Source organism: Trichomycterus rosablanca, chromosome 10, assembly GCF_030014385.1.
Source record: "Trichomycterus rosablanca isolate fTriRos1 chromosome 10, fTriRos1.hap1, whole genome shotgun sequence".
NCBI classification, from domain to species: domain Eukaryota; kingdom Metazoa; phylum Chordata; class Actinopteri; order Siluriformes; family Trichomycteridae; genus Trichomycterus; species Trichomycterus rosablanca.
The window spans coordinates 23,036,566-23,063,016 of NC_085997.1; the positions used below are offsets into that span (position 1 = coordinate 23,036,566).

Genomic DNA, 26,451 nt, shown 5'->3' on the forward strand with positions numbered 1-26,451 from the left:
GGACCACTACAGAGTAGGTGTTATTTGGGTGGTGGGTCATTCTCAGCACTGCAGTGACACTGACATGGTGGTGGTGTGTTAGTGTGTGTTGTGCTGGAGTGAGTGGATCAGACACAGCAATACTGATGGAGTTTTTAAACACCTCACTGTCACTGCTGGACTGAGAATAGTCCACCAACCAAAAACATCCAGCTAACAGCGCCCTGTGGGCAGCGTCCTGTGACCACTGATGAAGGTCTAGAAGATGACCAACTCAAACAGCAGCAATAGATGAGCGATCGTCTCTGACTTTACATCTACAAGGTGGACCAACTAGGTAGGAGTGTCTAAGAGAGTGGACAGTGAGTGGACACGGTATTTAAAAACTCTAGTAGCGCTGCTGTGTCTGATCCACTCATACCAGCACAACACACACTAACACACCACCACCATGTCAGTGTCACTGCAGTGCTGAGAATGACGCACCACCTAAATAATACTTACTTTGTGGTCGTCCTGTGGTGGTCCTGACCATTAAAAAACAGGGTGAAAGCAGGTGAAAGAGAGAGAACCTATGTTTCTGCATTGAAGTATGGCCTGCTCTTTGCATGGTGGAGTTTCAGGTTGCATTTTTAATGCAGCGATGGTCTGTAATATATGTTGACAGTTTTCCAAAGCATAAGCCTATGTGGCTATATTTATCACAGTGGCATGATTGTTTCTCTTGCAATGCTGTCTAATGATAAGAGTTACACTGCTGGTAACAGCAGTGCCTGTGTTCTGAGGTTCAAATTCCAGGCAAGATTTGCAGATACAAAGGGTGCATGTTGTTAAATAAACCTAATAATTGAAGGGAGACATATCAGTGAACCCTTTGTGCCAGCCCCAAGCTTGAATAAATAGGGGGGTTGAGTCAGGAAGGGCCTCCAGCATAATACTTTGCCAAATCAAATGTATGTGGACGAATGATCCGCTGTGACCCCTCACAGGAGCAGTCGAAAAGAAACGTTCATGTATGGGAGATGGCGATAGACTAAATTTTTTTGCAATTTTGTGTTAAAAATGTTGTGTTTTTAAACTGATTAACAATTTTCTCATGAAGTTTAACCCATGTTTGCTTGCAAAGACTGAGCCTTTTTTTAAATAATTTTTCACGATACTCTCACCTGTTACAAAAAAAAATCAACGAAAATGGATTAAAAATGGAATCTGCCTTGTCAACTTTTATAGGTATCAAATTCTAAATTTGTTTAAATATACAGATTGCAAGCAGGCTGGTCAGCAAAAACTTTAAATGAATTTATTTGTGCATTTGTTAAATAAGTTAAATAAAGTTTTAAGAGGATTAATAAATCACAGATATTTGTTTTATTGTTTTTTTATTAAAGAAAATGTCCCAATGTCTCGGGAAATAACATCATTTTAATGCTTTAATGTTATTGTAACTTGTGATTGGTGTGTTATAACGACCCTTGAATAAACTGAATTGAGACAGACATATAGAAAAAAATGTCAGAAAAAATGAGAAACACTGAGAGTGCACGTAGCACTAGAGTACTCATTTTAGTGAGTCATGTTCATTGAACTATAGATCACTACTAAGAGTCGACTCTTTTGGCTCACAGACGGCTCTTTAATATAAAGGTGATATAATAACTGTATGAGCTATAACTATGAAAATGTTTGTCTATTTATAACAAACTGTTTTACATCTTACCTTATCTCCCTAATACATATCATTGCATTGTGTTTATTGTGAAACGAATTTTAATAAATGTAAAAATGTGGCTGTGCGGCACCTACTTTACCTGCACGTCTCACCACTGACACTGACCATGCTTAATTTTTAGGTGGGGTGTATTTTCGTGACGCAGAGCACGTCATACAGGCTACGTGACTGGGTAGGTGTACGTCTCTGTACTAGTAGAAAAGTGCGCATGCGCACAGGAAAAGTGCGTCGGTGACTTTGTGCGCTACAACTACAATTCAAAACCACAAGCTACAACATCCTCACATTTAGGAGATATTTAGCTTGGCGTTGGATGATAATGCCGCCAAATAAACGGCACATATCTTTAAATTATAGTGGTTGCCGTTGGAGCATAATGAGTATACCTTTGTATGCATTAAACAATATGGATATTCAATAATTACAAAATATTAACCCTTTGATGCACAACCTGGGTCAAAAGTGACCCAACTGAGTTTTTATTTTCTATATCTTTGCAATAAATTAATTTTGTCATTCAAGCTTCCATGAATTTTTCAATTAACTTGTTTTTGATCATCACAAATCCTTATTTCAATCATTTTTGTATCACTACCCTCCTAATGCACAACATGGGTCAAAAATGACCCTTATGTATTTACTATGGAATTTGACAGAAACTACTGACATTTGTAAGTGTTTGTAGTCAAAAACATATTTACTGATCTTTTGAAAGACAACCAAAGATTAGGTTCTTGAATCTTGAATATGTCCAATACTATTTGCTTGCTAGCTGTTTACATATTCTAGTATAGATAGCTTTTATTAGCTAAGACAGCAAATACATGAATAACTGACAAATGTGCATATGAAAATATTCTTGAATTGATGAATATGGGTAATTTTAGCTTGTGCATCAGCTTGTGGGCCAGTGATAGCTCAGTGGTTAAAGTACTGGACTAGTAAACAGAAGGTTCCCGGTTCAAGCCCCGCTACCACCAAGTTGCCACTGTTGGGTCCCTGAGCAAGGCCCTTAACCCTCAATTGCTCATTGTGTAAGTCGCTTTGGATAAAAGCGTCTGCTAAATGCTGTAAATGTAAATGCATCAAAGGGTTAAACAGATGAATACATTGCAATTTCATACATAAAAAATGCATATATGATTTTCATGATGATTTTTATTTTTCTAGTAAAAGAATAAAATATTGACCAGTAACTTTGTAACCTTGAACTGTTTTACCTGTGATTAACAAACAACCAGGCAAAATTCAGCCCTGCTGACCTGCAAAAGTCATGCCCCTAACACACATGCATAAATTATCATCATCGCTCATTCACTCTTTAAATAGTAGCCAATCCACTTCCTTGCATGATGTTGGTGATTAAAAAAAATTTAAAGTAAATGAAGCAAGCCCATGTGGACATGGAAAGGACATGCCAAACCCCTTACAGTCACCTGACCCAAAAATAATGCTATAAAAAAATAATGCTTTTTTAATAACTGAGTCTTTATTGGTTTTTTATAGACCAATAAATTTTTTTATTTGTTACTCAACAGGTGATACATCTACAAATTACCAATTCATTATATACATCTAACTTGTACCTATATTCATTTTCCATTTTCTTTGGTTCCTATTTAAATTTGTGGATATACACATAAATATTCTGTAGCTTAATTGTTGCAATGCTACACACTAGCTGTCAATTGGTGTGTGGAATGGGAAAAAAAAAACATGTAACATTTAACACTGACCAGGCAGCATTTATTTAGACGGTAATGATACATGTGCTGCTGATATAAGCATGTCAGGCTTTTTTAAAAACAAGCTGAAACATGGACTCATCTGAACTTATTACAGGTTCACTGTCTTTCGTCTTTCTCTTTGCATGGTGGAGTTTCAGGTTACATTTTTAATGCAGTGGTGGGCTGTAATATATGACTTTTTTCTTTTTGTTTGTTTGTATACAGAGCCTGGAAAAGCCAAAGAGTCCTCTTCTTCTTAAAATATATATTGGGCATGTTCTCTCAAATGACTAGACCCCTTATTCTGTTGCAAAAAGCAATGAGCTGGCAAAGAAAATAACATATCTGATTATTGTTCACATAAACTTATTATTTCTGTAATTGCTTACAGCATAATTATTATAATTAAATTACACTTTAAAAAAACCCTGAGTTCTTTTTTCTACCCAAACGCTGGGTTATTTCTCACCAAATAACCCAATTGTTGGGTTATTTTCTCAACCCAGCACTTGGGTTACCATGTCCTGTTGCCAATGGCTAAATTCCCAACAAATTGTACATTTTTAACGGCCTGTGTTGTCAGATTGGTCGACTTTTATTTTAAACTGGTGGGGAACTGGGCTAGTTTCAAGGTATCACGACTTTTCAAATGTCACTGAATTTATAATTACTGATCCTTAAGATATCAGCAGTTAATTAGTATAATGTTGTTCATAAGTATTTTTGAGCGGTTTTCCATGCATTTTGGCAGATTTTGAAATACGTGATTATACTGTAGCAATCTGGCAACCCTGGTAACGGCACAAAAACGGCAGTTCGGATATTTTCTGCAGCAGCATATTTGAGGTAAGTGTTTCTAGTTTATTTTAATTCCTCAAATGCTCATAAAATATGCGTTTGAAATATTGCTAACCCTATGCTTAGTTTAATTCCCTAAAAACGTTTAGTCTGCCTCTTTAAGTGATGAATAGTGATGAAAGTCCCCAGGAGACACTAAAGTTGCTAACATTGGCGATATATAAAATATCAGTGCAAGAATTAATGAAAACTGTAGCTTGCTGTCTGCCTACTGGCAAGCTAACCTAAGATAGAAAAAGTTTGCTAAGTTATTTTAATTTTAATAGGATAGTATGTGGCCAATATAACAAAAGCTAGCTAAGCTGTGAAACACGATTTTAGACGCTAGTTAACGTTACCTCAGGGAAACCTTTGTGAGCGTGGGCAAAAGAGTTAAATACGTTAAACCGTAATATCACTAACTATCACTTTAAATATGATTCAACAGTAATACGCCTATTTAATATAATAGACATAGTATTAATTTATAGAACCGGGACTTAGGAAAACCCATGCGAACATATGTAGATTCTGTTCAGATTCAGCCAAGGATGCTTTCTACACATGGCGTTAATTCATCACAAACACCACGATTAAACAAAATGACTAGTCTTTACAGAGAGTCGACTCCCAAAGTTTACCTAAAAAGAGCCGACTCAAAGAACCGACTCGTTCATGAACGCGACATCGCTACCTCTGACAATTCGGTCACTGCATGCAGCTTCATTAATCTGAGCGGATTTCCTCCGAGCACCAGCACAGACAGGGATGAGTCTGATGTTAAACCAGCTCCACGGCCACCGTTTTATCCAGAAAACATCTATAAGGTATGAAACTGTTGATAGTTACTCTGAATTGAATAGGTTGACTGTTGGATGGGATGAGTATTTTCCATGTCATTTACTTTAGCAGTAACAGGTCTTTCTGGGGATGGACGAGACATGCAGACATGTGACCATTTCAATCGCTTTTTATGTGAATGGGACTGTTTGTAAAACAAAAATTACTAGATAAATGTAGGCTTATTAATAAGCTAATTGAAGCATTATACTCCCCGGTCCTCTACTAAATCCAGCTGTTTATTTGTATCGCAAAAATATTCTATTAGTTAATTTTGGATGTGGAAAGGTCGCAACTGTAACTGTCAGACCTATTTTTCTGTTTTTGTTTAAATATTTTGTACATACTCCCAAAAAGATACAGTGCATCGATATTTTATCCATCATCTTACATTTAAAGATATACGCCGTTTACTTTGCGGCACTATCATCCAACGGCAACCACTATAATTTAAAGATATGTGCCGTTTATTTGGCGGCATTATCATCCAACGCCGAGCTAAATATCTCCTAAATGTGAGGATGTTGTAGCTTGTGGTTTTGAATTGTAGTTGTAGCGCACAAAGTCCCCGACGCACTTTTCCTTTGCGCATGCGCACTTTTCTACTAGTACAGAGACGTACACCTACCCAGTCACGTAGCCTGTATGACGTGCTCTGCGTCACGAAAATACACCCCACCTAAAAATTAAGCATGGTCAGTGTCAGTGGTGAGACGTGCAGGTAAAGTAGGTGCCGCATCCACATTTTTTTCCATAGACATGTGTTGTCCAAACGGTGGTGGTAATCTTAAGTAGCAGCTGTACTTATTATTATGGTAGTGTTGGGTCCAGAGTGCACCTGGACTGGGCAGGGAAACTGGACCAGACTTGCTTATTTACTTACTTATACTTCAGCCCAATTCAAAGTGGCTACTTTGTCAGTATCTTAAAAAGTTTGGCATGTTCTTTTCTCATCCAAATGTGTTTATGAGTTGTGTGTCAGAAGGCGGCTCGGTGGGTAGCACTCTCGCCTCACAGCAAGAAGGTCCTGGGTTCAATTTGCAGGTGGAGCAGTCTGGGTCCTTTCTGTGTGGACTTTGCATGTTCTCCCTGGTTCTCTCCGGGTGCTCTGGTTTTCTCTCACAGTCCAAAGACATGCAGTCACGTTAATTGGAGATACTAATATTGCCCTAGATGTGAATGTGTGTGACCTGTCTGGGGTGTTTCCTGCCTTTCGCTCAGTGAACTGTACTCACAGCAACCCTGAATAGGATGCAGTCCTGAATAGGATAAAGTGGTATTTAGACAGACAATGAATGAATGAGAGCAACACAGACACAGTGAGTCGTTTGCTGTTAATGTAAGAGTGAATAACACCAAAATAGTAATAACAAAGACAGCAGTGATTGTTTCCAGCAGGTTAAATACTGTTTTTGGCATCTGAGAAGGATTGTTGAAAAAATATTTGCTACAAATGACTAATAAGTGACAGCCTGTATAAAGTGTAGAATTCATCAGGTACAATGCAATGCATGTAAAAGTGCAAAGCAATGGTTTTTAGCACTGCAATTATTTGTCACTCTGATGTAAAGACAACCATTGTCCAGCCACAGGAAGTGTAAATTGTAAAACATTTGAATATGCATGAGATCAAACATAGCAAGTGCAGTCAGGATGTAAATGCAGGTCAGTAGGTGAGACCACCTTCTAGGCCAAAGCAAAATGTGAGAACTAAAGGGATGAAAATTTACAATGACAGCTGCAGACTTACTGGTGGCACTAAATCTTTGCTTTGTTACCTACTTCACACCATAACTAAAAAGGCAGTCAGTGACTCTAGAGACATAAATATTGCTCCCACAGAGGAAAAAAATGTTTTATGGAGATAATTAGGCCAGTTTTAATAGGATGTGCTTGTTTTGAAGATGTTGATATGGCCTATTTATATCTGTAGGTCATCTTGTAAAGGTCATCATATAAATAAATGGATATTTTTTTTTATCAGAAAACACTGTGTGCTAGGTTGGTATTCAACCCAGACATCACCAGTGTATTGCAGGGTATCATACACTTACCCATTCCCTTGCCTGGCCACTCTTTAAATAGTAGCCAATCCACCTTCTTGCATGGCTTTGGTATGTAAAAAGAATTTGAAGTACATAAAGTAAGACAATGTAGACGCGGAAAGAACAAGGCAAACCCCTTACAGACAGTCACCTGACCATAAGTTAGAGTGATGTGTAGTTAAAAAAATATTTAATAACCTGTGGAAAAACACACAAACAACCCCAAAATTAGATTAAATGCAGTTCAAATGCAACACATGATACCATATTTTAACGTGACATTACAAACTTAATTTCTTAAAGCTGTAAACACTAGCAATGATCTTTAATTTGTTTTAAGCTGTAAAATAATGAGCAATTTGAAAGTATAACCCAGTACAAATGTAGCACCAATAAAAACATTATTAAGCAACATATTTACATATGAAAAAGCACACTTAGGTATCAATATTTTTATTTGAGAATCAACTACCTATCCCCCACCCCAGAAAAAAAACCCATCAGAATTGATACAACTGTTATTTTCTTTTCAGTGCCATCTGGCCAGTTTGGTGCACATGCTTATCTTTACCAGCTAAGCAAACACCATTTCACCGTTATATTTGCATCGCACCCTCAGGTGCCACCCTGAAGCTCACTTAAGCATTTCTCACACTTATTGTCAGGTTGAACTGCCTTGCCAATGCATAACCAGAATGAATAGGCAATGCTCACTATCTCCAATTTCTAATTACGGTTTCAGTGATTGTACTTAGTGGAATAAAGTCATAGTCTTAAAATAGGAGTGTAGCCTTTGCCAGGATTCAAGTATAGTGGGTTAAGAAGAGTTTATCTAAACCCCCACCCTCAAAATCCCCACTAGGGATGCAGCCATGGGCACACAGAGTCAGATGTGAGAGGACAACAAGGGCCAGCTTGGTAGGTTCTTTATGCATGCTAACAGACTGCTTTACTGCTGCTTGATAATTACTAAAAATTCTCCTAGATTTGTGTATGTTGGCTTTAGTGCTTATAAAACATATGGTTCACAAAAGCTTTTCTAATTATAGTATGTTATTCATAGATTCTGTGCAGTCAATACAGCATTATGTACAGTAGAAGTTTAGAGTTTAGTTTCTGTATGTGATTATTTAAAATTAATTTATTATTTACTGGGTCTTAAAGTTTGCAAAGCAAATTTAAAAAGACAAAAAAACCCCAGAAGAACATTATTTATAATAAGGATTGTACTCTTTCTGTAAGTCATGCAAACGTTTGTATCAATTGTGTATTATTGATGCTAGAATGTTTCATCTATTTAGCATACACAATACTACTTCTTAACAAGTTGAATTTTTTGGGACATTACACATTTGGCCTGAAACCATTTTTAAATGTCACTGTTGTTAGGCTCTGTGGCATCAGGGGAATGTACCATCTCTCCCTGACGCCACAGGCCTTACAGAGCAGAAACGAGCTGTGCCTTTAATTACCTGGCCAGCTCGTTAGGGCGAAGTGGCTGCACCTGTGCCTTCCCTTATTTAAGGGATAGGTGCAGAGCTGTAGCCGTCGCACCTTCTGCTCTTGTTGGCTGATTCTTTTTTCTTTCTTTGAGTTTGTTTGGCACTGCGGTGTCCTTTTATGTTTGTTGTTTTTTATCTTTAGGTTGTGCCGCCGCCGCCGTGCCGCCGCCGCCGGGCCACCGCTAGTGGGGCGCCACCAGGCCGCCGCCGCCGCCAAGCTGCCGCCATAGTGCCGCCGCTGTCGTGCCGCCGCCTGGTCGCCGCCTTCAGGTCGCCGTCAGGCCGCTGCCGCCGAGCCGTCGAGCCGCCGTGCCGCCGCCACCGAGAGACCCCATTATTGCGCCCAGAGGAACGTGACCCCCTCCCAGCGCAAACCGCTGGTGACAGCGTCACGTTCCGCCCTCTGGAGCGCTTGAGCAAATGGCCACTTCCCAGCCACCCTGGCTGGTGACAGCGCCTTTGCCTTTAGCTTTTGAAACCCGCAAATCAATCACACCCGGTAGCTGGCATGGCTCTAGCCAGCATAAGTTGCTGGAAAGCGCCATGCCACGCAGCTATTGTCGGTGTTACCCCCCCTTCTTCGGCCAACAGCGCGAGGTGTTCCATCTCGCGAACCCACTCTTTGCCTCAATAGCGCCGGGAGCGAGTCTGCCACTAGCGCCGCTGTGGCAGGCTGTTAAAGCTCCCGGTCGGGAGGCAAGAGTCCTGGGTTCGCGCCTCGCGCTTCCCCTTTTCTTTTGTATGCTTTTTTTGTTCCTTTTCAGCCCCCGACGTCCGGCTGCCTTCGGGATTCCCCGAAGTGTTTTTTGTTATTGTTATTCCTTTTATTTTATGTATATTATGTTTATGATTTAATAAATAAAACCCTTTTTAGTTAAACCTCCGCATCCTTGGGTCCTTCCTCCCCACCTCATAACAACTGTATTGGGAATTAAATGATGTAAATGTTCACATATTAGGAATGGAACATCATACATTGTTTTTTCTTATTTGGTTAATGATGTATGCTGTGTACCTTCAGGAAAACCTTATTTGCTTTATTTACAGTGGAAACTATTCAGAAACTATTCTGACCCCTTGACGTTTTGCACACTTTGTGTTTTTTGTGTGAAACAGTTTCCATTTTTACCAGTCAATCACCCATTATAATGAAGTGCAATATGTTTTTTTGAAAATGAATTAAACATCAAAAACTGACATATTTTTGGACCCTTTATTCAATACTTTGTATAAGCCCAATTGGTAGCAGTTACTTCTTGGACAGTCTCTGCAAGCTATGCAAACCTGGATTTTGGCAGTTCCCATTCTTCATGGCAGATCCTTAAATGCGCTGCCAGATTAGATGGCAAGCATCTATGAATTGCCATCTTCAGGTGGCTGGCTCACTTAAGGACATTCAAAGACCTGCCTAGAGGACACTCCAGTGTTGGTTCAGCTGTATGTTGTGGGTCATTCTAATGTAATTTATCCGTCCCTCAATTCTTACCAGCCTCCCTGTCCCTGGCACTAAGAATCCACCACCTCTATGATGGGGGATGTGGTGATGTGCAGTGCAAGTTTTCGCTTAATCTAGTGCTGTAAAAAGAGTTACATTTTGTCTCATTAAACCAGAGAATGTTGAGTCTTCACATGCAGTTTAGCAAACTCTACAACTAGCACTGGACACAGAATTTATGTTATATTACTGAAGATTGTGGCTGTAAATGGGCATAATTTTTATTGTGAAAGAAATAATACATTTGAAAATAAGCTACAAAGTGTTTTTAACCACCAACTCTATAATGAAAATATGACATATTTATAGTCACAAAATATGAAACAGCAATAAACTCTGATAGGGTTTTGCTAATTGTATATTGATTTGGATTTTAATGGATGTTAGGGATGTAGGGCACATGTAATAAAAATACAGCCTCGCATCTCTTATAAGCAATTAACTGTCCCAGCACATGCCTGTGTGGTCACATGGAAGAATCAATCACCAATAACACAAATCACTTTATTCTGGACTAGTAGTTCTGTTTGGATTCACTTCATGGCATATATAAAAGTACACTCATTCTTAACTTGTGTATGTATGTAGAATTGTTGTAGCTTTAATGCTAACATGCCTGTTTTCTTTTTTTCCTTTCTCATGTAGTTTTGAGTGACCTAAACAGAGCATCATGGGAGGAGTGGTGGTGGATGAAGGAGGCAGTGGGGTAAAGGCCCCTGATGGAGGATGGGGCTGGGCCGTACTTTTCGGGTGCTTTGTCATCACCGGGTTCTCTTATGCTTTTCCCAAAGCGGTCAGTGTGTTCTTCAAGGAACTGATCAAAGAATTTGGCGTGGGCTACAGTGACACCGCATGGATCTCCTCCATTCTTCTAGCAATGCTTTATGGATCAGGTACAGACATGATGGTCTTAACTAAGACTGTGTGAGCTCTTAAATAAAATAAATTGATTAAATTAACTAAATTCTCTTTATAAGAGGGATTTTCAAAAAGTTTCCGCACTTGTATATTTTCATTGGAAACAGTGAGGGCAGGAGGAGTAGTAATTGGTCGTGTCTGAGAGTCTTAGAGAGAGATTACAGTCCGGATTTAGTGCCATCTAGTCTCCACCTTTTCGGACCGCTCAAAGAAGCTTTAAGGGGAAGAAGATTTTCATGTGATAATGATGATGTAAAAGCAGCAGTGCATTAGTGGCTGCGAGCTCAACCAAAAACATTTTTTGCTGATGGCATTAAAAAATTGGTGCGATGTTCGGAAAAATGCATCATATGGTGAGTGATTCATTTGTTTTTGAGATTCTTAATAAATAGAGTTTTAAAAAAGTGCTGAAACTTTTTGAAAAAACCCTGTATCTGCAATATAAAGTCCATTGTTTAAAAAAAGGGACAAGAATAAACAGATAGTAATTTCTTTATTTTATATATATTTTCAGTAACTGCTTTATTTTGCCCTTTGTTGCAGTTAGATGTGCATTCCCCGGTAACTCAGAAGTGTACCATAGAGTTTTACAGAGCATTTTCCCAGCTGTGATATTAATTTCAATGAATAGAAAGCATAAGACAAATTTAGCACTGGTTGCTTGCAGATACAGGGCCTTTGAAGAGACACATTTTTAAACAAACTATAACAAATTTCAACAAAGTCCTCTAAAAACAACAATGCAATCACTTATTAGATATAGAATAGAAATAGAATAGTTCCAGTTTAGTTGAGTTTGTAGTAAACTTCCTTTGCCCATTTCCCTTCTTTAAATAGTTGTCTCTAGTAAAATATATTGGGGGATTTCTTTAATATGTGTTTCATATTACAGGGCCCTTGTGCAGTGTTTTAGTAAATCGTTTCGGGTGTCGCCCTGTGATGATGGTGGGTGGACTCTTTGCTTCTCTTGGCATGATTTTGGCCTCCTTTTCAACCAGCATTATTCACATCTATCTTACTACAGGAGTTATTACAGGTGAGTTTTTTTGATATTATTAACATTAAGCCAATTAAATGTGCTAAATAATTAATACAGTGGTACCTTGAAACTCGATGTGTTGTATTTTTTCCCCATAAGGATGTATGGGAAACCTGTTATTGTGTTCCGTGATCGTGTGGAACTGCATTTATTTTAGGCTAATGTAAAATAATGGGGTTGTTTACTTATACACTGATAATAAAACAAATATAATATAAAACGCACTGAAATACAATTCTAAACAGTTAAAAATCAATAAAAAATACTTCTTTATTGTCTTCTTATGCTACTTAATCGTGGAGATGCTTGATCTTAGAATACCGTATTCCATTCAGTAAAGGCACATTCACTTGAGAAGCATTGGGGTGGTCGCACATGGTTCAAGGTTCAAGGTTCAAAGCTTTATTGTCATATGTACAGTAGGAAACGTGTTTCCCTGTACAATGAAATTCTTATTTTGCTGTCCACACATGATGTAACAAGGTACAAATAGGTAATAATAATATAAAGTCAAATTAAGAAATAAAAGTTATGTACATTGTGCAAGAAAAGAGCAGATATATTGCAATCAGACAGTATAGTTACATGTGCAAAATGTAAGACAGTAGTGTAAACATACATGTGCAGATGTATGTGGACCTGTAAACAGTCATATGTAAGACAGTAGTGTAAACATAAATGTATGTAGACCTGTAAACAGTCATATGTGGTATAGTGCAAGTATTGTGTGCAAGTGTGATAGTGTCTATGAATAATCAGCTCAGCTGTTTAAGAGTCTGATTGCTGTGGGAAAGAAAGAGATCTTTAGTCTTGTTGTCCTGCATTTCACACTTCTGTATCTCCGGCCTGAGGGTAGAAGTGTGAATAGTCCATGTTGGGGGTGGGTGGGGTCTTTGATGATGGACGCAGCTCTCCTGTGGACTCTGTGATGGTAGATGCTCTGGAGAGAGGGTTGTGCCGTCCTGGTGATTTTCGATGAAGTCTTTATCACTCTCTCCAGGCGTTTGCGATCCTTCACAGTAGAACTGCCGTACCACACGGTGATGCAATTGGTCAGGATGGACTCAATGATGCAGCGGTAGAAGTTGCTGAGTATTTTGGGTGACATGCCAAATTTCCTAAGCCTCCTCAAGAAATACAACCGCTGCTGAGCCCTCTTTAACACCTGTGTGGTGTTTAGTGTCCAAGTGAGGTCATCACTGATGTGGACCCCTAGGTATTTAAAACTGTTCACCCTCTCCACCTCAAGGTCCCGGATAAACAGTGGCTGATGAGGTCTCCTCTCCCTCCTCATGTCCACTATCATCTCCTTGGTCTTGTCTATGTTGAGTGTAAGGTTATTGTCCACACACCAGGTAACCAGACTGTTCACCTCACTCCTGTAGGCTGCCTCCTCTCCTCCAGTGATACGACCTATCACAGCAGTGTCGTCAGCAAACTTCAGGATGATGTTGTCGGAGTGGGAGGCGACACAGTCGTGGGTAAACAGGGTGTAGAGGATAGGGCTGAGGACACAGCCCTGCGGGGTACCAATATTGGTGATTATGCTGGTTGATGTCCTGACTGAGGCCTGCCAGTCAGGAAGTTTAAAAGCCAGTCACAGATGGTGGGGTGTAGTCCAAGAGATGACAGTTTATGTGTAAGTTTGTGAGGTATAACCGTGTTAAAGGCGGAGCTGTAGTCAATAAAGAGTATCCTGACATAGGAGTCTTTATGTTCCAGGTGTGAGAGAGAGACATGAAGGGTTGCGGCGATGGCATCCGAGGTAGACCTGTTGGCCCTGTATGCATATTGTAGGGGGTCTGTAGTGCCTGGTATATTGCTCTGAATGTGGGCCAGCACCACTCTCTCGAAGCACTTCATAATGATTGGAGTGAGTGCTACTGGCCTGTAGTCATTCAGACAGGATGGGGGGTTCTTCTTGGGGAGAGGGACGATGGTGGTGGTCTTGTAACAGGTGGGAACTGTACATTGTCTGAGGGAAAGGTTGAAGATAGAAGTAAAAACATCAGCCAGCTCGTTAGCACATGCTCTGAGGGCCCGCCCAGGAATGTTGTCAGGTCCTGCAGCTTTGCGGGGGTTGATCCTCTTCAGGGCTTTGTGTACCTGGGCTGGTGAGACAACTGGTGTGGGGGAGGAGGGTTGCGTAATGGAGGTGTGTGTATTCTCTGTGGGGCTAGTGGGGGTCGACGTCTCAAAGCGGGTGTAGAATGCATTGAGGTCGTTGAGGTCTCATGTTGAGGCACATGTTGAGTTTATGGTAAACGTCGAGTTTAAGAGTACACATTTCTGGATGAAGAGCATCGAGTTTAAAAGATTTTGAGTTTAGGGGACGTCGAGTTACAAGGTACCAGTGTATACACATAAATTTTTTTATATAAGCTTGGATAAATCTGTTTTCAATAAAATTTGGAATCTTTTTCAGGTCTGGGCCTTGCCTTAAACTTCCAGCCTTCACTCATCATGCTAAACAGATACTTTAGTGAGAAAAGACCCCTGGCAAATGGGCTGGCTGCAGCTGGAAGCCCTGTGGCCTTGTGCTGTTTGTCTCCACTGGGACAAATTCTTCAGTACAAGTATGGTTGGCGTGGTGGTTTCCTTATCCTGGGAGGTATTTTACTTAACTGCTGTGCATGTGGAGCCCTCATGAGGCCCCTGCTAGCCCCCCCAAAAAAGGAAGAGGACCAAGAAGCATCAAAAGCAGCTGACAACCAGCCAAAACCGAAGCACAAGTTGCTGGACTTCAGTGTCTTTAAAGACAGAGGGTTTGTTATTTATACTGTGGCAGCAGCTATTATGGTGCTGGGTCTGTTTGTGCCACCAGTGTTCGTGGTAAGCTATGCCAAGGAGCTTGGTAATGAAGACACCAAGTCTGCCCTTCTTCTGACCATCCTAGGTTTCATTGATATCTTTGCCAGGCCTACTTGTGGAATTATTGCTGGACTGAAGTGGGTGCGGCCACGCTGTGTTTATTTCTTCAGTTTCGCTATGATATGTAACGGCATTACTGATATCATAGGCTCCATGTCAAAGGACTACACATCACTGGTTTTCTTCTGCATTTTCTTTGGCATCTCATACGGCATGGTGGGTGCTTTGCAGTTTGAGGTACTAATGACCATCGTTGGAACAGAAAAGTTCTCAAGTGCTATTGGACTGGTACTGCTGGTAGAGGCCGTTGCTGTATTAGTGGGGCCACCCGGTGCAGGTCAGTTTGCATTATTATTCCTTCTAACTATTTATAAGAGCTACATTATATGGCCAAAATTTGATAACTGTTTTAACCCTCTGATGCACAAGCTAAGCAAACCCCTTCTAATGCACAACATGGGTCAAAAATGACCCATATTCATCCATTCAAGAATATTTTCATATGCACATTTGTCAGTTATTCATGTATTTGCTGTCTTAGCTAATAAAAGCTATCTATACTAGAATATGTAAACAGCTAGCAAACAAATAGTATCGGACATATTCAAGATTCAAGAGCCTAATCTTTGGTTGTCTTTCAAAAGATCAGTAAATATGTTTTTGACTACAAACACTTACAAATGTCAGTAGTTTCTGTCAAATTCCATAGTAAATACATAAGGGTCATTTTTGACCCATGTTGTGCATTAGGAGGGTAGTGATACAAAAATGCTTTTTATTAAAAAGCAAAAAATATAAAACTGAAATAAGGATTTGTGATGATTGTGATGAAATTCATGGAAGCTTGAATGACGAAATTAATTTATTGCAAAGATATAGCAAATAAAAACTCAGTTGGGTCACTTTTGACCCAGGTTGTGCATCAAAGGGTTAATAACTGAGGTCAGGTGTTTCAGCCACACATACACATCGATCAGCCATAACATTAAAACCACCTCCTTGTTTCTACACAAAATGTCTATTTATCAGCTCTACTTACCATATAGAAGCACTTTGTAGTTCTACAATTACTGACTGTTGTCCAGCAGCGCTGCTGGATTTTTAAATACCGTGTCCACTCACTGTCCACTCTATTAGTTGGTCCACCTTGTAGATGTAAAGTCAGAGACGATTGCTTATCTATTGCTGCTGTTTGAGTTGGTCATCTTCTAGACCAGAGGTCACTAACAGGCGGACCGCGGTCCGGATCCGGACCCAGAAGCTGTCCCATAGGGACCCGGACCTACAGCCAAAACATAAAGTTATTATTTGAAACCTGACGGAGCGCTTCTATTTTAACCGGCGCAGCTTTTGTAGTCTTTACGGTAGCGGTTTAGCGGATGAGAAAACGCACAGACCAATCACGTGACACCACTCAGCCAATCAAGTCTGTGCATTCCAGCCGGTAAACACTGCGACTCTAGAGTGCAGACAGATGAGAGAGTTAGAGGCGAGTTACATGTGGAAAGACGGTGGAAAGAAAAAGAAAGATAGCTAACGTAGAAAAAACGAAGGGAGAGATACAGACGACTGTGCAGGAGAAAGTTGAGAAAAAGACGAGTGAGACAGGAGACAAATAGCGCTCTCCAAAAAAGAAACGTGTACAGCGAAAATACAGCATTTAATCCGTGATGGAGAGACTCATTTCTGTTCTTACTTCCCACTGGAGCACAATTTATTTTTATTTTCTCTTAATTTGATAAGAGAAAGGTTTGATAAGGTGGGGCGGCCCAGGTCCTCTCTGTGTGGAGTTTGCATGTTCTCCCCGTGTTCGCGTGGGTTTACTCCAGGTGCTCCGGTTTCCTCCCACAGTACAAAGACATGCAAGTGAGGTGAATTGGAGACACTAAATTGTCCATGACTGTATTCGATATAAACTTGTGACCTGATGAACCTTGTGTAATGAGTAAATACTGTTCCTGTCATGATGTAACCAAAGTGTAAAACACGACGTTAAAATCCTAATAAACAAACAGACATCTGATTTGACAGTCAGTTATTGATTACATGCAGATGTTGATACAACTACTAGGCTATTTATATATATATATATATATATCAATATATATGTTATATATACTGTATATACAGTGTATCACAAAAGTGAGTACACCCCTCACATTTCTGCAAATATTTCATTATATCTTTTCATGGGACAACACTATAGACATGAAACTTGGATATAACTTAGAGTAGTCAGTGTACAGCTTGTATAGCAGTGTAGATTTACTGTCTTCTGAAAATAACTCAACACACAGCCATTAATGTCTAAATGGCTGGCAACATAAGTGAGTACACCCCACAGTGAACATGTCCAAATTGTGCCCAAATGTGTCGTTGTCCCTCCCTGGTGTCATGTGTCAAGGTCCCAGGTGTAAATGGGGAGCAGGGCTGTTAAATTTGGTGTTTTGGGTACAATTCTCTCATACTGGCCACTGGATATTCAACATGGCACCTCATGGCAAAGAACTCTCTGAGGATGTGAGAAATAGAATTGTTGCTCTCCACAAAGATGGCCTGGGCTATAAGAAGATTGCTAACACCCTGAAACTGAGCTACAGCATGGTGGCCAAGGTCATACAGCGGTTTTCCAGGACAGGTTCCACTCGGAACAGGCTTCGCCAGGGTCGACCAAAGAAGTTGAGTCCACGTGTTCGGCGTCATATCCAAAGGTTGGCTTTAAAAAATAGACACATGAGTGCTGCCAGCATTGCTGCAGAGGTTGAAGACGTGGGAGGTCAGCCTGTCAGTGCTCAGACCATACGCCGCACACTGCATCAACTCAGTCTGCATGGTCATCATCCCAGAAGGAAGCTGACGCACAAGAAAGCCAGCAAACAGTTTGCTGAAGACAAGCAGTCCAAGAACATGGATTACTGGAATGCCCTGTGGTCTGACGAGACCAAGATAAACTTGTTTGGCTCAGATGGTGTCCAGCATGTGTGGCGGCGCCCTGGTGAGAAGTACCAAGACAACTGTATCTTGCCTACAGTCAAGCATGGTGGTGGTAGCATCATGGTCTTGGGCTGCATGAGTGTTGCTGGCACTGGGGAGCTGCAGTTCATTGAGGGAAACATGAATTTCAACATGTACTGTGACATTCTGAAACAGCATGATCCCCTCCCTTCGAAAACTGGGCCTCATGGCAGTTTTCCAACAGGATAACGACCCCAAACACAACCTCCAAGATGACAACTGCCTTGCTGAGGAAGCTGAAGGTAAAGGTGATGGACTATATATATATATATATATATATATATATAGCTAAACATTCCGGAACCTTGCTTCAAGAAATTTTCTCTAACTGGACCTCTTTAAATTTTAGTTGAATACCCCTGTTCTAGATCTTCATCAGTGGTCACAGGACGCTGCCCACGGGGTGCTTTAGGCTGGATATATTTTTGGTTGGTGGACTTTTCTCAGTCCAGCAGTGACAGTCAGGTGTTTAAAAACTCCATTAGCATTGCTGTGTCTAATCCACTCATACCAGTACCACACACACTAACACACCTCCACCATGTTGGTGTCACTGCTGAAAATGATCCACCACCCAAATAATACATACTGTGTAGTGGTCCTGGGAGAGTCCTGACCTTTGAAGAACAGCATGAAAGGGGGCTAACAAAGTATGTAGAGAAAAAAGATGGACTACAGTCAGTAATTGTAGAACTGCAAAGTGCTTCTATATGGTAAGTGGAGCTGATAAAATGGACAGTGAGTGAAGAAACAAGGAGGTGGTTTTAATGTTATTGCTGATCGGTGTATTTCTAGCAGAATTTTAAATTTAAATAAATAAATTAATTAAATGTTTTTTTTAAATGATCTGTAGTGCTTGTTAGAAAAGTCAGCCATTGAGCTCTTATAGCAGTCTTACTCTTAGTAACTACTTGACTGGTGCCCATATACATAAAATCAAACTTCCCAGGCTTAATCTAGCTAATGCTTTAGGAGACTTTAGGAGAATGAAACCACAAGCTTTTAAGGTCTTTACTTACCACCCGTTAGATAGTATGTTTTTTCAACCTTGAAACTAGTACCTCAGTGCCAGGTTGATACTCTTGGCATTTTCATCTCCAGTCTTCCAGTCCTGACCAGTCATGATCATTTTGCAAGCAGACACAAAGCGAAGCTTCTGGTGTTACTGGAATTTGTTTGATGAAAGAAAAAATAGAAGTGCTACACATGAAGAGTAAAGGTCCTAATATGGAACAAATTGTGAATCGTTTTGGTTGTTGTAATACAAGTAATTTAATACAATTTCAAGTTCAACTGGTTCAAATGAATGTCTATTGTAATCTATATGTAACAGATGTAACACTCAGTTGAAAGACTAAATCATTTTAAATACATAATGTGTACAATCTGTAATATAATCGCTCTTTTTGTAATTGCAGGGCGCCTTCTGGACGCCACCAAGGTATACATGTACGTCTTCCTGTTAGCAGGATGTGAGGTGGTCCTCTCAGCTGTTGTACTTTGCGTCTGCAACCTGCTCTTCATCAAGAAGAAGCCTGAGCAACCCGATTCCTCTAACAAGATGGAGATGGCTGTGACAGAAGCTGAGAAGGAGCGTCTTAACAAAGTTCCTCTGGTTGAGCAGAGCCCCGAGCCAGGATCCAAGACTGATCTGAATGAAGAACAAAGCCAGCAAGCAGGTTCAAATCCAGAGGTGGAAAGACAGACACAGTCGCCAAAAGAACAAGATAAATCCATTGCCAGTAAGATGGACCAAGGTGCTGAGATGGACTCTGTAGTCCCGACCAAAGTAAATGGTAACATGGTAGAACCTGAATCTTCGCTGTGAATGTATAACCTTAGCAAAGCAGACTTGAAAAACCCTGAAAGACTGGATAAATTAGTTAAGATATTGCAGTTGCGTGTTTGATGTTTTAATGTTTTGATGTATGCTTTGCACATAAAGTCTCACTAGGTCACACACCGAGTACCGAGCAACAAATCCATTTTTTATTCAGCACAAATCAGGGCACTCGGGTGGCTACCAGCACTGAGATCCGGGTGTCGTCTGACCCGGGTGCTCTCAGAGTCGTGATTGGCTATGTCTCACTAGGTCACATGTACTGTCGGATGAGATGGTTGAAGGAATTTCTCATTGTTGCTGCATTTGTGGTGTCTGCTGGCTGGTTTGAAGACGCCTGGATAGGAATGTTATTTAATGAAGACCAGTGCATGACTCTCTGTATGCGATACTGCTCTGAAAAGAAGCACATGTTTCAGAAGGGGCATGTGTTAGTTACCACACTCCTGGGTCAGGGAACAGGTCTTCAGCAGTGGAGGAAAGATTCTACCGGGTAACTGGATCTGACTAGACTGGGGAACAAAGGAAAGATATGCAGAAATAGGATAAAAACAATTGCAGTAGACAAAACCATTTAGAGCACCTTAGCATATCATTTTTTGGTAATTAGACCACCCAGCCAAATACAAGACATTCTTTTAGCATCCTAAGGGTTTAGTATGTGTATGCTACAATGGCAAATGTTTGTAGTGAATGCAAGCACAAAGTTCATTTTCAAAACCATGGGCATTAATATAGACTTTTGCTGTTACAACAGGCTCCAGTCTTTTAGAAATGGCTTTAACTAAATGAAACGACTGTAGAAAAATATTTCAATTGAGCCCATCCATTCATGAGCGCAACAGTAAGGTAAGACCTTTAAGTTGGACAGTAAGAGTTTGATACAATTCATCCTAAATGTGTTGGATGGGGTAGAGGTAGGGGGCTGTGTGCAATTTATTCTAGTTCTTTTACACCATACCATACCTGAGCAGTTGTAGCCTAGTAGTTAAGGTACTGGATTGGTGATGAAAGGTTGCTGGTTCATGCCCTACCACTGCCAGGTTGCCACTGTTGGGCCCTTGAGCAAGGCCCTTAACCCTTAATCGCTTAGACAATATAATGTCACAGTACTGTACGTCGCTGTGGATAAAAGCGGCTGCTAAATGCCGAAAGTATAAATGTTTTTGTGGACAATGCTTCATGTTTGGGGTGTAATGCTTAATAGAAAAATATATTTCTCAAACGACTGGGGCATTAATGCTTTAGCATTATAATTAGCTAAAAGACTACTAAAGATTCTTCTTCCTCCACCACAATATACAGTTTGATTTACAGTAGCATTCTTCTGGCAACTAGAATCGAACTAGAGTCAAACTGCCAAAAAGTGAACAATAATTTGTCACTCTGAAATGCAGAAGTGCATTTTATACTTATACTTATGTACAGCTGCTTGGCGATGGAAGCCTATATGCAAGCTACAGGCTTTACGTTCAATAGTCTGTTGCTTTCTAGCTATGCTGATCATAAAGACATTTCTACTTTATAGTAACATCAGTTAAAGACAATTAAGGCAGCTCTAACAAGGCAAACATTCGACAAACTGACATGTTTATGTTCATGCATTCGCCATACACTTTTATCCAGGCAGCTGAGGTTTGACAGACTTGAATATGTGCCTGACAGTGGCAAGGGCTTAAACTCCTGACCCACTAGCTAGAGATGTTAAATGTTTCCTCAGAATGATCCATTCTGATGCAAATATTTATTGTGTCTGGCTGCATGCCTGATTTTATGCACCTGTTACTAAAAGATGTTGCCACAACAGAAGTGTCCAAATATTTAAATTAAACTTTAAATTGGTGTCTTCATACTTCTGGCTACATAGTGTATGGAACTAGGCCAGTTTGTAGAGTGTGGATTACAGTTTGTTTGTTAGCGCACTACATTATCTGGAGCAAATATTTTCCCAGAAAGTGTTTGGGTCTTCAGGTACTTAGTATGTAATAGGGGATCAGGTGGTTAAGTGCTACTATTTAAAGGGGCTGCACAGATTACAACTTATGCAGGAGATTAAAATAAAGTATGCAGTTCAGTATAGATTTGCAGTAAATCATCAACCAGTAAACCAGCCGTGACAGCAGAGACAGTAGAGTATCGATAAACAAATAGTATTATTTAATAGTACTGTTAATCTTTTAGCAGCAACAATGGGTCATTTCACTACTACGCTGTCTATGTAGTACGAATAGTATTATCGTGAATGATGTATTTGCTTGGTGTTGCGAACTGTAGGCTGCTGTGTGTTTACTAAACCTGAGCTTTACCATGAAGAAGCATTTGTGGCTGAGTAACCGTGCGTATAAGACTATAAAATATGCAAACTGTCAGTCCTGTGATTCAGTCTAATATATCCAGTATGTGTGTATGAGAATGTTTTGATAGACAGTGTGTGACAGTGAAACCCATGTAAATGATAAAACACTGCTATACACACTCATATGCTAAAGACATGTTTATACCATATAAAACCTTTTAAGTGCAGATAATGCAGTATCCCTGTTCTGCACATTGTAGTGTTTCCTGTTATCTGTCACACCCGATTTAACTCGAGCTCGTTAACAGGTCATTTGACAGCTAATGTTTGTTTGGCAGAGGACCAAACCACAATACTTAAAGGATTGGGCTAGGAAACACAGCAGCAGTGTAGACGTGCTTGAACTACTTTTTTGTTCAGTATCGGTTGTTATTAATACTGTTACAGTTACATTTTTACACATGCTTGTAAGGGAAATGTGTGTCATTAGAATTTAACTGTTTTTAATTGTTTTCTGCATTTGTTTTTTTCTGACTAAATTATTAAGACTTACTCTTTTGTCTAAAGTTTTCTAATAATATGACAAATCTGCTCTGATAAAATATACATACAGCACACCTAATATTTAGTTGTGGACCTATTACTAATTTGACCTATTGTGGACCTATAACTTTAGCTCTTGTTGGATCTTTGGCCACTTCACTTACAGTGTATCACAAAAGTGAGTACACCCCTCACATTTCTGCAAATATTTCATTATATCTTTTCATGGGACAACACTATAGACATGAAACTTGGATATAACTTAGAGTAGTCAGTGTACAGCTTGTATAGCAGTGTAGATTTACTGTCTTCTGAAAATAACTCGACACACAGCCATTAATGTCTAAATAGCTGGCAACATAAGTGAGTACACCCCACAGTGAACATGTCCAAATTGTGCCCAAATGTGTCGTTGTCCCTCCCTGGTGTCATGTGTCAAGGTCCCAGGTGTAAATGGGGAGCAGGGCTGTTAAATTTGGTGTTTTGGGTACAATTCTCTCATACTGGCCACTGGATATTCAACATGGCACCTCATGGCAAAGAACTCTCTGAGGATGTGAGAAATAGAATTGTTGCTCTCCACAAAGATGGCCTGGGCTATAAGAAGATTGCTAACACCCTGAAACTGAGCTACAGCATGGTGGCCAAGGTCATACAGCGGTTTTCCAGGACAGGTTCCACTCGGAACAGGCTTCGCCAGGGTCGACCAAAGAAGTCGAGTCCACGTGTTCGGCGTCATATCCAGAGGTTGGCTTTAAAAAATAGACACATGAGTGCTGCCAGCATTGCTGCAGAGGTTGAAGACGTGGGAGGTCAGCCTGTCAGTGCTCAGACCATACGCCGCACACTGCATCAACTCGGTCTGCATGGTCGTCATCCCAGAAGGAAGCTGACGCACAAGAAAGCCCACAAACAGTTTGCTGAAGACAAGCAGTCCAAGAACATGGATTACTGGAATGCCCTGTGGTCTGATGAGACCAAGATAAACTTGTTTGGCTCAGATGGTGTCCAGCATGTGTGGCGGCGCCCTGGTGAGAAGTACCAAGACAACTGTATCTTGCCTACAGTCAAGCATGGTGGTGGTAGCATCATGGTCTTGGGCTGCATGAGTTTTGCTTGCACTGGGGAGCTGCAGTTCATTGAGGGAAACATGAATTCCAACATGTACTGTGACATTCTGAAACAGAGCATGATCCCCTCCCTTCGAAAACTGGGCCTCATGGCAGTTTTCCAACAGGATAACAACCCCAAAACACAACCTCCAAGATGACAACTGCCTTGCTGAGGAAGCTGAAGGTAAAGGTGATGGACTAAACCCAATTGAGCACCTCTGGCGCATCCTCAAGTGGAAGGTGGAGGAGTTCAAGGTGTCTAACATCCACCAGCTCCGTGATGTCATCATGGAGGAGTGGAAGAGGATTTCAGTAGCAACCTGTACAGCTCTGGTGAATTCCATGCCCAGGAGGGTTAAGACAGTGCTGGATAATAATGGTGGTCACACAAAATATTGACACTTTGGGCACAATTTGGACATGTTCACTGTGGGGTGTACTCACTTATGTTGCAGCTATTTAGACATTAATGGCTGTGTGTTGAGTTATTTTCAGAAGACAGTAAATCTACACTGCTATACAAGTTGTACACTGACTACTCTAACTTATATCCAAGTTTTATTTCTATAGTGTTGTCCCATGAAAAGATATAATAAAATATTTGCAGAAATGTGAGGGGTGTACTTACTTTTGTGATACACTGTAAGAGAATTGGTTTAGACATGTGTCTTGGCTGATTGTCCCAGTAAAAGACCTGTTTACGTGTAAAATTTGGACATGCAAATTTGGCGTAATTTTCCTTTTTTGTCCAATTTCTGCTATGCTCCAGTTTCACTTAACAGGGCTGGTTGCGCACGCTGAAGGAAGAGAGAGCAAGGAGCGCACCCCATACATCTGCAAAATAGGAAATAGAATCCATGGTGCAGATATTTAATCAAGGATAGAATAATACTGTAAAAGGAAGAATTGTAAATGAGTATATAGTCAAAATAATATAAATAACAAATTAATTACAAAATCTCCACAACCTGCAACAGAGAAAGTGGCTAGACAAGGGACAGTGCATAAAGTGCAATGCAGTGGTAGCTTAGTCCAGGGTTTTTTAAACTTTCTTTCAAGTGACCCACATTTTGTCCATGGTTTTTTATGCGACCCAGGCAACACGAGCAATACATCTTACTCTTTCTGTACAATCTGGTCCCACTGTGGTTTACAAGATGTACGCAAATGCCCCTTGTGGAGCCTTTATGTTACAAGTTTAAAAAAAAATTATTATTATTTTTCTCTGCAACCACCCATGGTTTGGAAAACTCTGGGCTTGTGGTTAAGGTACTGGACTAGTAATGGGATGGTCTTTGGTTCAAGCCCAACTACTTGCCACTGTCTGGCCCTTGAGCAAGGCCCTAAACCCTCTATTACTTGGATTGTATACTGTCACAATTGTAAGTCGCTTTGAATAAATGCCATAAATGTAAATGAGCACAACCCTTGGAAGAAAGACAGATAGGGAACCTTAACACAAGCCCACACCACTGACTGGTACAGCCTGTGCCCAGCGTGGGTCCATCTGGAAAAAGAGGTCGTCACACCGCCTCAGGGGTCGCTGACTCATTCAGTGCCATTCCAGCTGAGCTCCCTGAAAAAAGATACAGAATGCTGGTCTCCCATGGCAGCAAAAAACCTGAGCAGCTCGAGCGTTTCTGAATCACGGATTACAAAAAAGCAGATGTGCCATGCAAGGGCAGTTGTAGCCTAGTGGTTAAGGTACTGGACTAGTAATCGAAAGGTCGCTGGTTCAAGCCCCACCACTGCCAGGTTGCCACAGTTGGGCCCTTGAGCAAGGCCCTTAACCCTCAATTTCTTAGACAATTTAAGCGTCTGCTAAATGCTGAAAATGTAAATGATCAATAGGAATGAACATTTATGAGGTGCAGGTGCCTGTCAATCCAGATCACAGGCAACTGGACCCCGTACCCCACCTACTGGCCAAACTAGGCAGCACACTATTGTAGGTGTAGTGTTATAAACGTCTCATATTTTCGTCTCCAGGCAGACCGCGATGGCCAGATGGCTGGCCAAAAAGATGAAACTGGGTTTTATCTGACCAAAACTCTTTTTATTGTCTGTGATCAGCAGCAAACTTCAGTGGAGCAGATTTTTCTCTCTTGCACAGCAGCCATAAGACCAGTGTTCCAGCTTCTATCTATTCTAAACTTACAAAGATAATCTTAGGTTTGTTTGTTTATTAGGATTTTAACGTCATGTTTTACACTTTGGTTACATTCATGACAGGAACAGTAGTTACTCATTACACAAGATTCATCAGTTCACAAGGTTATATCAAACACAGTCATGGACAATTTAGTATCTCCAATTCACCTCACTTGCATGTCTTTGGACTGTGGGAGGAAACCGGAGCACCCGCAGGAAACCCACGAGGACACGGGGAGAACATGCAAACTCCACACAGAAAGGACCCGGACCGCACCACCTGGGGATCGAACCCAGGACCTTCTTGCTGTGAGGAGTCAGTGCTACCCACTTAGCCACCGTGCCACCCAGATGATCTTAGGAGCTAAAGTTAATCAGAAATGTTTGCTAGTCACATGTTTTCAGATTTGCTTTCTGAGATCTGTTAAGAGCTTTTCTATTGTAATGCATGTTGCTCGTTCTAATGAATGCAGTAAAACAAACCCTATTTATCTGGACACAAAGAAGTCACC

The 26,451-nt window shown here is 40.6% G+C and overlaps 1 protein-coding gene across 1 annotated transcript; it reads left to right on the top strand.

Annotated features, from left to right (window-relative positions):
* The first annotated feature begins 4,979 nt into the window (after nucleotides 1–4,979).
* On the top strand, nucleotides 4,980–19,957 carry slc16a3b (solute carrier family 16 member 3b). The gene is made up of 5 exons (XM_063003693.1): nucleotides 4,980–5,099; nucleotides 10,800–11,047; nucleotides 11,965–12,108; nucleotides 14,537–15,319; nucleotides 19,416–19,957. Exons 2-5 carry the CDS (start codon nucleotides 10,825–10,827, stop codon nucleotides 19,823–19,825), a joined length of 1,560 nt encoding a protein of 519 aa, XP_062859763.1. The 5' UTR covers nucleotides 4,980–5,099; nucleotides 10,800–10,824; the 3' UTR covers nucleotides 19,826–19,957.
* The last annotated feature ends 6,494 nt before the right edge of the window (nucleotides 19,958–26,451 follow it).